Genomic DNA, 12,583 nt, shown 5'->3' with positions numbered 1-12,583 from the left:
ATTATTATTATTATTATTATTATTCAGGTCACAGCCTAGAATCAAACTCGGAATCTTGGGGTTAGTAGCCCACACTCTTAACCACTACGCCATATGCCCATGGGTATTTCCCCAAGACACCTGATGAAGGCTGGAGAGTATATCAGCCAAAACATTGTGTTAACAAACAAGATGAGGACAAATATCCGTCAAATGTAAATAATGTATCTGTAACTATGTTTTCAAAGACCCAAACTCACCCTGCCATCCATGTCTTTGATGATCTTTCTACCCGATCAGTATTGAACCAAGGTTAAATAATAACTTTTACGCTACAGATACCATAACTCTCACTAGTATCATAATCATTAAAGTTTATGACAGCAGAAAACGTTTCTACTATTAATAGTTAGGAAAAACAAAATACAAAATTGCTTACCTTGAATGATAATTCCACCAATCATGACTGGAATAAGTTTGCAAGACTTAAAAATCTGTTGCGTTGGGAAGTTCAAATAACCCATAGAAGAATTTGACAATCCAATAGTAGCTACCGAGATGAAAGCTAGTATGCTATATGTCCTTAATGGTGCTCTGCATTTCAAAGAAAGAAAGAGTCAGAAATCAACATGGTTATAAGTTCAAATCTAATTATGGTCACTACTTTCATCAGTTGGTCAACTAACAAAAGAAGGATGTCCAGCTCTTACTCAACAGAGTAGCAGTTACAAATAACGAATAATCATCCAACCGCAAATATTAGATGCCATAACTTTAAGAAATGACTTAAAACACAAAAACATTGTATACAGTTTACATCTACAGGAATAGTGGAACAGCGGAGTTATAAGTGTATCAGACAAAATGTATTGCAGTATCAACATACAGCTCTTTACATTCTAAGTTCAAATCACACCAAATGAACTTTGTATTTCAACCTTCTGGAGCTCATAACATTTAAATACCAATCAAATACTGGGGGTTGATAACAATTAACTGCAACTTTTCCCCATATTTGTGGCCTTGTATATATCCAAGATATCTGCTAATACTACTATATCATCTTCTTAATATCCGCTTTCCATGCTTGCATGGGTCAGATAGAAGTAAAGGCAGATTTTCTATGGCAAGGTGAACTACCTGTTTCCAAGGAAAGTAATATTCCCCCATAGTTGGATATATTTCACAAAAGACTGGAAATGAAGAACAATGCTTATATGATAAGATGCTTATTTTACATTTGTCACACTATATCAAATCAAGGAAACACAGACACATGATGATGATGATAATGATGATGATGATGATGATGATGACAATGATGATGATCATTGGTTACCTGTCTATTTTCAATTAAAACTTAAAATATGTTCTATTGTTCATAAAATATGTCTTTGGTTTTGCACCCAAAATATTTGAAAAACTCACTAAATTTAGCTCCTCCTGCAGCTTATGTACTACAGAACCTCAGGGATGGTTCAGCAATTGTCCCTTTTCTTCCACCTCTTCAACAACCACACATTTAATGGAACTTTTAAGTATATCACATCCCACCATGCTTCTAGAATTCATTGCCAACCAATAGATGATTGTGTGATTACAAATTATTTCATAACAAATTAAAAACACACCCTGTTATTCTTAGGGAGGATTGTCTTTTGCCAATTAATTACATGAGCTATTTATTTAATCTTCACTTTGGTTTTATTATAATCATTTTTAGTTCATTTGTCTGTCAAAGTTCTTTCATCACACATTCTGTGACCTCATCAGTGACTCTGAGACACACGAGTCAAAGAGTCATTAAAAACACATCATTTTGCTGAATCTCTTAAAGCAAATTGATTTATTACATAATCATGTCAGGAAGATCAGAGTCATGTGAATTTGAAGCATTAATGTTTTAGATTGAGCATTCCTTACTATTACTACTGTAGAAGTCAAAAATGAACTAAACCAAACAATGAGCTATTCAAAATATATGCGATTATAAAAAGAAAGCATATGTTCTTGCCAGAAGAGTGCCACTACTAACTTTTGTGAATTGCTGTGGTGTTTATAAACGAATCTTGCTTGACTCATTACTAAGATGCAACAACCATTTGGTTGGACCAAATATTCCAGTGCTTTTCTGGCTGTAAGCATTTATCATTATCATCATTTAATGTCTATTTTCCTTAATGGCATGGGTCGGATGGCTTGACAGGAGCTGGCAAAGCCAGGGGCCACACCAGGTTCCATAGTCTGTTTTGGCTTGGTTTCTACAGCTGGATACCCTTCCTAACACTAACCACTTTACAGAGTGTACTAGGAGCTTTTACATTAACACCAGCACCAGTGTTTTTTTACCACACCAATGCTGTGTGTGTGTGTGTGTGTGTGTGGAATCTCGGTTTTAGGATGTACAGAATTGTATCAGAATTTAATCAATAAACATAATAACAATGAAAACAGTGATGATAATGGTTTCTAATACACAAAGTCAGCAATTTGAGTGGGGTGGGGTAATTCAATACCATCAACTGGTGGTTCCTTATTTTAGCGGGGAAAAGCAAAGTTGACCTCAGCAAAATTTGAACTCAGAAGAATTGCACATGTTATTTTGTCCAATGCTCTAATGATTCTGGCAGCTCACCAAATAATAATAAAGATAGGATTAATACTTTGCAAATTATCTTATTAATGGTAACTCATCTCAGATGTTTAAACTTTTAGTAAGCATAATTGTTCCAATAAAAAATATTATATTATTATTTTACATATATCATCATCATCATCATCATTTAATGTCCACTTTCCATGCTAGCATGTTGGACGATTTGACTGAGGACTGGTGAACCAGGTGGTTACACCAGGCTCCAATCTGATTTGGCAGAGTTTCTACAGCTGGATGCCCTTCCTAACGCCAACCACTCCGAGAGTGTGGTGGGTGCTTTTATGTGCTACCGGCACGAAGGCCAGTCAGGCGGTACTGGCAACGGCCACGCTCAAAATGGTGTCTTTTACATGCCACCTGCAAGGGAGCCAGTCCAGCGGCACTGGCAACGATCTCGCTCGAAGATGCATATAAAATAGTTGAATCAATAAATGAACAGCTTATGCTCATTTTACAATTTAACACTGTAATGTTTCTATGACCAACACATTAAAAAATTTAATTTCTATTTAAGACCTCAGACCACCTGACTTTAAACAGAAATCATTAGTATTAGATAGTTTGTCAATGTAAACTTTAGCAGCTCTTTTTATTTTTTTGCTCTGTCAGAAGAGAAAAGGCAGAGTCAATGACAGTTTTCAGACCATCTGTGACTGGTAGGAAGAAGAGAAGGTGTTGTCTTCTAGTCAGAGACTAGATCTGATAACATGTGCTAAAGCACTCAAGGGTCAGGTGACAGTTTTCAATAAGATGATCGATTATACAAAAGTTGTGTCATTGCGCTATTGAAAAGTGGTGGATAAACAGAATTATTACCATCAACAAAATGCCATGAGATATTCAGTCCAGCTCTTTGAATTCTGATTTCAAATCCCACCAAGTTCAAATTTTCCTTTCATAGTTTTGAAATCAATGAAAGATATCAGTCACAGGTAGCAGATTGGCAGATTTGTTTGCATCTTCAGAAAGTTCATTTTGCAAATAATAAACACACACAGAGATTCAATTTCACTTCTTTATCATTATTCACCAGCTGGTTACCTATTTAACCAACTAACTAACCAATTGTTTGCTTAATCATTAGGTTAATCAATCAATCAGTTGTGTCTGCTAAACTCCTTTTATCACCATTTACAACCTCTTTGAAGATATGCCCTCTCTACTCTAGACATACAACAAAATCTGTTTCAACAAACGGTTTCACATCAAAAATCCAGCACACCAAATACAAAAACAGAATTTTTATAGCATCAAACAAAGACTTTATGATATTTGCTGCAGCTTTTTTACGTTCAGAGTTCAAATCCCACTAAATGCTACAGCATTTTCCCACTCCAGCAATCAGATATTTGCTCACAAAAACTAAGAGTGTCGGGAGAATATCAATGTTTGCTTATAACTACATGGACAGGAGTGAAGTTAGTTAATTGTCTGTTTAAAGAGACTAAATTTTCGTTTACTTGAACTTTGTAGTGAGTAAGCAATTAACCAGAGCAGAAGCATTTTCTAGTTTTGCAGAGCAAGGCTATATTGTAAGTTGTAATTTTGGCTACATCGTGAATGTGCAAGCATGAAAATCAAATAATACAGTCTCTACAAATTCCAAGTGTAATAGTTTGCCACTTACTTCCGTGCGTCTTCCTTTTTCCAGTGAGATTCCACAATACCGAAGAAGCTATACCAAGCAAATTGCAATAATGTAAGGTACCAACCAAACGGACGAAAGCCATCTAATCTAAAGATAAGTTCCTGAAAAAAATAAACATATACATTTAGACAGAGAGAGATAGACAGTCAGATAGAGATACACACATGCATACATACATACATACATATTTATCATTTTAATGTACACTATTCCAGGCGTTTTATGGGTCAGATAAAATTTGTTGAGGCAGATTTTCTAAAACTGGATGGACACTCTTGTTGTTAACCTCACCTGTTTCCAAGTAAGGTAATAGTATCTTTTATTCTTTTACTTGTTTCAGTCATTTGACTGCAGTCATGTTGGAGCACTGCCTTCAGTTAAACAAATCGACCCTAGGACTTATTCTTTGTAAGCCCAGTACTTATTCTATCAGTCTCTTTTGTCAAACTGCCAAGTTATGGGGATGTAAACACACCAACATCGGTTGTCAAGTGATGACACAGACACAAATACATACACACACACATACGACAGGCTTCTTTCAGTTTCTGTCTACCAAATCTACTCACAACACTTTGGTCGGCCCGAGGCTATAGTAGAAGACACTTGCCTAAGGTGCCACGCAGTGGGACTGAACCTGAAACCATGTAGTTGGGAAGCAAGCTTCCTACCACACACCAACTTCTGCACCTATAGTTCACAAGTTTTCATACAAATGAAACAGCTTGGGTGACAAAGATGTTTGTTTGCAATTATAATGCGATATCAAGACAAGGAGAAACATAAATGCACACACACAAATACATGGTGAGAAAGTTTTCAGCTCCTGTCTACTAAATTCACTTACAAGGCTTTGGTCAGCTTGGAACTATATAGTAGAAGACACTTGCTCCAAGTGTCAAGCTGTGACACTAAGCTTCTTGAAACCACTTGATGGTAAAGCACGATTCTTAACACTCGGCCTTGCCTACATATATAATTTCATTTGAACGTTAATCCTGGATTTACCCATTAAGCTCATTTATGGGTACAGTGGAATTGCTGAAGCCCATAATAATGTCAAACTGATCAAGTCTAACTTTCTTTATCCAGTATTTTCCTTCAAATTCAATTATGGACTTTCTAGTAGCTAATATAACTTCTTTAGATGAGCTTGTCCATTTATCTAGCAGAAACACATGTCGGATTGGAATTTGATGAGAATAAATCTTTAATAAATAAGTTCTGAAGGTGTATAATTCTCCATTTTGCTTTATGATGTCTTGATTATATACTCTGTATGCTGTATGAAATCCAGTAAAGTGAACTCAGGGTTTAGTTGTTTATCTCAAACAATTCTGTATGTTCCCTATTATTCAGTGAGGCTAACCAGATCTGGATTGTATCAGAATGTTAATAAGGTACCTGCCCGGACTCCCCTTGTTCCTTTACATTTTGTATACACACACACACACACACACAACAAGCAAGAAGAAAAGTTTGCTTTACAAACAATGGTTCCATGTTTGAATCCACAGCATATAGCTGTGGATGCGTGATAAAAGGCTTGATTACCAGTCACATGGTTCTGGGTTCAGTCCCACCGTGTGGCAGCTTGGTTACTTGTCTTCTACTATAGTTATAACCAACCAAAGCCTAGTGAGTGAATCTGTAGAGGGAAACTGAAAGAAGCTAGTCATGCGTATGTGTGTGTGTGTATGTGTGTGTGTGCCTTTGTCTCTGTCCCCCACCACTGCTTGACAACTGGCGTTGATGTGTTTACGGTCTTGTAACTTAGCAGTTCTGCAAAAGAATAGGATACAATAAGTACCTGACATTGAAAAAATAAAAGAATTAGTACTGGGATTGATTTGTTCAGCTCAAATTCTTCCAGGTGGGGGCCAAAGCATGGCTGCAGTCTGACAACTGAAGCGAAGAAAATGAATAATGCTACTTTGGGTAAATGTAGCTTTGGATGGACTCATGCTTTCTGAGTCCATCTAAGGCTACATTTATTATCCAAGGTGATGTGCAGTGGTATTTAAAAACTGCAAACCGAGCAGAAGTATATCATGTACATATAAGTAAATGTGTGTGCATGTTTGTTTCTGCACATGCATGTGTGTGCATGCATCCATAAGAAGCAATCAATGAAATAAGTATCATACTAAAATAAGTATGGGGATCACTAAAAAACATGTGAACAGGATATACATGCACATACACACTTCTCTCTGTATACATATATACTTACACATATATGCACAAGGATGTGTGTGTGTGTATACACACATGTACACATACATTTACACATGCACACACACACACACATCATCATGCTCATGTTTTCATGGGTCCGACAAAGATTAGTGAGGCAGATTTTCTATGGTCAGATGCCCTTCTTGTAGCCAACCCTCACCTGTTTCCAAGTTAAGCAATATTTCTCCATGGTTAGACATTTTCTTAAAGAATATTGGAAATAAACGATACTGCTTATGACACTGACAATCATCTCAGAACTGTCACATGACATCAAGACAACACGGTACAAACATTTGCACACACACACACATTCTTTATTCTTTTATTTGTTTTAGTCATTTAACTGCAATCATACTGGAGCACTACCTTAAGTTTTAGTCAAACAAATTGACCCCAGGATCCATGTGTGTATGTTTATGTATGTATGTATGTATGTATGTACGTATGGATGGATGTATGTATGTATGTATGTGACATATGGAATAATTATAAAACAGGGCAAATTTTAGCCATTTCTCCGCAGACAGAAAAAAAACGATGAACAACCTTAACTGATTTTCAAACCTTATTGGGTTCTCATCAGAAGCATTCTCATCATTTTGACAGACTCCAGAGAAACAAGCAGCCAAACTGTTTGTATAGGCAACAACTGCAGTAGTTACCCTATGAAGGAGTTCCTAATTTGCATACCAAAAGTGTTTAACACTCTATAAATACCAGCAGCCTGTCAACAGAGATCTTAGTCCATAGAGTATCAAGGTATGATATAATAAATATTTAACATATGGTTTTATTATAAACAGGGCATAATTGAATGAACAAGCAAACCAGGAAGATAATCAAATTCAAGCTTTTGAAAATTTTATTTTCTTTTTCAAAATTTATACGAAAAATTAAACAAAAAAAAAAAATCAATATTTTACTTCGGCTTCTTTGTTCTCTTATTCTAAACTTGTTAACTTTAGTATTTGTTAAAGCCACCTATTTGTATCTCTTGCAATTCTGGCCATGGAATGGCTACAGCTGGTCACAAGTGACGTTTTTCAGTTAAGATAACTATAAATATACAAATGGTACAGGAGGCTGTAATTTTAAAATGCCATCTGTTACTTGATAGAAAAATCAACAAATTCAGTCAAAAGACTTTATTTCATTGAATAAGTGAAAAAATTACATCAAGCAACATCTTGTTATGTCGACTCATATACAGAAGTAATTTGTGCTTTATTTTTAATGTGTTACAGTCATTAGACTGCAGCCATGCTGACACTGCTCTGGGGTGTTTTTGTTGAATGAATTGACAATGATCTCTAATGTCAAACTACTAAATTAAGGGATATGTAGACAAATCAACACCAGTTATGAAGCAGTGGTGAAGGGTCAAACACACTCATAGATATATACATAGAAATATAAATACAGTGATACCTCACTTTACAAGGATCCACTTTACGAGACCCCAGGTTTACAAGTTTTATTTTTCATGTACAAGATCCAAATTTTGAATGAAGTGCAAAGGTTTCTACTACCGTAACAAATGCATCTGCGTGTAACTGAGAAATTTATAGAGAGCGAAAAAATGCTTCCTCTAAGCAAGCAACTCGAAACTAGTTTTTTTTAAAAAGAAATTTACAACTTCGCCTACTAGTGCTTGTGAATTGGCAAACGCGTCTACAAGTGATGATGTGAGCGAGTCTAGTGTGAGTGAAAGTGATTCAGTAAAAGATGATAATAATAATATTTTTTATTATAAAAGATCTTGACATTCCCTTTACTCTACATAGAATATTCTTTACATTCTATTGTTGTTTTATTGCCATTTATTTACAAGTATTATAAATTTTATAGGTAAAATATTTTTGTGAGAACAAATTATGATTTATAACATTGCTACTATGGGAAATTATTCCTCTGCTTTACAAGTTTTCACTTTACGAGCAGTCTCCAAGATCAAGTTAACTCATATATCGAGCATTACTGTATACAACAAACACCTTTTAGCTTCCATCTATCAAATTCATTCACAAGGCCTTAGTTGGCCCAAGACAATAGCAGAAAACACTTACCTATGTTGCCATGCAATAGAACCAAACACGGAACCATGACACTGAGAAGCAAACTTCTTACCACACAGCCATGTCAATGTTTCAGAAGAGACCATTTTACACATAAGAGAAAGTAATACGAAATAAAGAATGCAGTATCTCAATTTGCCTGAAGCATGGCTGTTTGATTAAAAAGTTCAGTTCAAAGCCATGTGGTTTGGGGTTCACTGCCACTAACTGGACACTTGGCTGGTGTCATCTACTGTAAACACTGAAGAACATTACCTTGCTTGGAAACAGGAAATGTATCTGACCATCAGAAATCTGCCTCAACAATTTCTATCTAATAGTATGGAAACGTGGACATTAAGGTGATGGAATGGCATTAGGATTAGATGGTTTGACTGGTAAGTCAAAGAGTGAAGACCTGGTACAGCTCTATGGGTTATCAGTTCCAGTCAAACCATCTAACCCATGCTAGTATGGAAAACGGATGCTAAATGATGATGATGATGATGGTGATGATTAGCTGTAATATTTTGTCTCAAAGAAACATCTCAAAGTGAGTGAAGTGTTAAAAGGCCAGTGACTCACCAGATGCAATGTTTCAACCTAATTCACTTTAGTATAATTTTCCCTCATAGAACTTGGTCCAACAGAGAGATATTGTGTGATGTGTAAACAGACTGGGTGACCACACTGAAGCTGAATTAGACCCATCAACTCAACTAGCTGAAACTTACAAACCCTCATTTTGTCTGTCTTGTTATCTCTCTTGCAGTTATAACTAACTGCAAACTTATTTACAAGCCAAATTAAATATACAATGAAGATATCATATTGGTTCCAAATTTTAGAACAAGGCCAGCAATTTCAGTCGAGCGGATAAGCTGATTACATCGACCTGAGTTCAGCTGGTACTTATTTCATCAACCCCGAAAAGATAAAAGGCAAAGCCGACCTTGGTGGAATTTGAACTCAGAATGTAGACAGATGAAATGCCTACAAGTATTTCACCTAGCATGCAAACAATTCTGCCAGATCACCACCTTACAGTGAAAGCATCATATTGTGAACACTTTGGGACAGAGCTTTATTTTGAATAACCATAACTAGTTGATAACCTCAAACAAAGAACATAACAATACCCTGAGTATGCTTGAAACCACTAATTTTGATAACAATAACTATTTGGTAACATAATCTATGAATACAATAAGTAGATTCCCATGTATGTTAATACAATGAATGAATTCTTAAGTTGAAAGGAGTGTTACATCATTATGGGCTTACAGTAAATATTTTGTAAACCAAAACACAACATTGGTTTTTTATTATTAATAGACAACCCTATAATTTCTGTGAAATGTGGATGAAAGGAAAGCGCCTACATATCCAATCTGTCTTTGTGTATTTATTTGCTCAAAAGTTCATATGGATAGACTTGAATCGACAGTCCTAGTGAATGAAAAATAGTAAATGCTGCACTGAGATGTGGATTCTAACAAGACTATATCAGTTATATAGGTAAAGGTGTGGTATTATAGTTCAGTCCTACTGTGTGGAACTTTGATCAAGAGCCCTCTACTACAGGCTCAAATTAATTTAGGCCATGAATGAAATTTGATAGACAGAAACAATATGGAAACAGTATGTTAAAGGTGGGGAGCTGGCAGAAACGTTAGTACGCCGGGCGAAATGCTTAGTGGTATTTCGTTTGCCGTTACATTCTGAGTTCAAATTCCGCCGAGATCGACTTTGCCTTTCATCCTTTCGGGGTCGATAAATAAAGTACCAGTTACGCACTGTGGTCGATGTAATTGACTTAATCCCTCTGTCTGTCCTTATTTGTTCTCTCTATGTTTAGCCCTTTGTGGGCAATAAAGAAATAAGAAACAGTATGGAAACTTCAAATTTTGGTACAAAGCCACCACTACTATCTAGGAGATAGTATACCCCAGTACTTGATTTATGCTATATTTTATTGACCCTGAAAGGATGTAAAGCAAAGTAGACCATAGCTGGATTTGAACTCGACATGTACAACTAGAAAAAAAATGCAGCTGAGCATTTTGTTCGACACACTAACAAATCTACCAGCTCGCCCCAAATGAATAATTTTTTGTGCTTTTATTAATATGCTCAAAGCAAACTAACAAAAGGAAAAGTACAAGCAAAAAACTGATGACATCAATGATGATGATGCATGTGCTTGTGAGAACTTTTTCTCTTTTTAATGTAATGAATTTTAATATAGTTACTTGAGGCTGATTATCAGACCTTAAACTAGATGACAATATATTGTAATATAATTCGATTTGATAGTGAGAGTCTTTGTTTATTTTATATAGTCACTCTGTTATGTATGTTTCTCAAGAAAAAGGAGTGTTATTAATTTGAAATTCAGGAGGAGAAAGACAAACTTTTTTGGCAAGGTGTTAAATACAGTTGTTGTTTAATACAAAGTCAGCAATGTCTGAGCAGAACTGAGCAAAAGTATTCTAGCAATAATAATTTTGATCCTTTTATTTTATTTTATTTTTATTTTGAGACCCAGGAAGACATGGGATGAGGTGGTGAAATACAATATGCGGTTGTTGAGTCTCAGGAAGGCAATGACAAGTGACCGAGATTTCTGGTGATTTGCTGTGCTTGAGAAGACAGTCAAGTTAAGTGAATCATGATCATTGCTAGTGCCAGTGACACATAAAAAGCACTTGTGCCAGTGACACATGAAAGGGCATCTGTGCCAGTGACACATCAAAGGGCATCTGTGCCAGTGACACATCAAAGGGCATCTGTGCCAGTGACACATTAAAGGAACCCATGCCAGTGACATGTAAAAGGGCGGCAACTGTGCCAGTGATACATAAAAGGGCAACCGTGCCAATGACACATAGAAGGGGCACCTGTTCCGGTGACACATGGAAGGGGCACCTGTGCTGGTGACACATAAAAGGGCACCCATGTGGGTGACACATAAAAGGACAACTGTGCCAGTGACACATGGAAGGGCACTCATGCTGGTGACCCATAAAAGACACCCAGTACACTCTGTAAAGTGGTTGGTGTTAGGAGGGGCATCCAGCCATAGAAACCAAGCAAAAACAGACGACTGAAGCCTGGTGCAGCTCTCCAGCTTACCAGTCCCAGTCAAACTGTTTAATCCATGCTAGCATGGAAAACAGATGCAAAATGCTGCTGCTGCTGCTGATGATGATGATGATGATGATGATGATGTGAATATTTTGTACCTCAGACTACATTATGCAATGCTAGTGTGTTATGAGACTATCCTATCTTTAAAAAGTAATCAGACTGGAACAACTGTCTTTTTTTATAAAAGCATAGTTAAGGTTAGCTACTCTTTTTGTGCTTTCTAACTATGACCATCCAGTATTTTTTTTTAAGAACATTGCAATCATGGTCAGTCATCAACATTCCAGACATGACCATCTCATCTTTTTTAAGTGAATCATGGTCATTGCTAGTGCCAGTGACATGTAAAAAGCACTCATGCCAGTGACACATGAAAGGGCACCTGTGCCATGGACATATAAAAGAACCCTATGCCAGTGACATGTAAAAGGGCATCCATACTAGTGACACTACCACTTTTTTTTTCTTGTTTAAAAAAAGGGGGCTCATTTAACAATTAGTCAAGGGTGCACTATACCTGAAAAATATAAGAGGAGTAGCATGCCTTATCTTTTTATCCTTTATTTGTTTTGATCATTCAATTGTGGCCATGCTGGGGCACCTCCTTGAAGAATTTTAATCAAACAAATTTATCTCAGTACTTAGTTTTTGCTTTTTAAAGTCTGGTACTTTTCCTATCAGTCTCTTTTGCTGAATCACTAAGTTACAGGGACATAAACAACCCAACACCAGTTGTCAAGCAGTAGTAGGGGACAAGCACAAACGTGAAGACTCGCGTGCGCACACACACACACACATGTGTGTGTGTGTGTGTGTGTGTGTGAAGGTGCATGGCTCAGTGGTTAGAGCATTGAG

The 12,583-nt window shown here is 36.4% G+C and overlaps 1 protein-coding gene across 1 annotated transcript in view; it reads right to left on the bottom strand.

Moving 5' to 3' along the window:
- Positions 1-12,583, bottom strand: part of LOC106868217 (adenosine 3'-phospho 5'-phosphosulfate transporter 2) — a 42,989-nt gene that overhangs the window by 20,591 nt on the left and 9,815 nt on the right. Inside the window, exons 2-3 of the mRNA XM_052969737.1 lie at positions 4,263-4,384; positions 419-573 (exon numbers count right to left, since the gene is read on the bottom strand). Of these exons, the coding sequence (XP_052825697.1) occupies positions 419-573; positions 4,263-4,384 (277 nt within the window). The remainder of the gene's footprint in view (positions 1-418; positions 574-4,262; positions 4,385-12,583) is intronic.

This window comes from Octopus bimaculoides, chromosome 7, assembly GCF_001194135.2.
Source record: "Octopus bimaculoides isolate UCB-OBI-ISO-001 chromosome 7, ASM119413v2, whole genome shotgun sequence".
Lineage (NCBI taxonomy): Eukaryota > Metazoa > Mollusca > Cephalopoda > Octopoda > Octopodidae > Octopus > Octopus bimaculoides.
The sequence above is the reverse complement of the archived record's forward strand: the minus strand, read 5'-3'. Positions and strand labels throughout refer to the sequence as shown.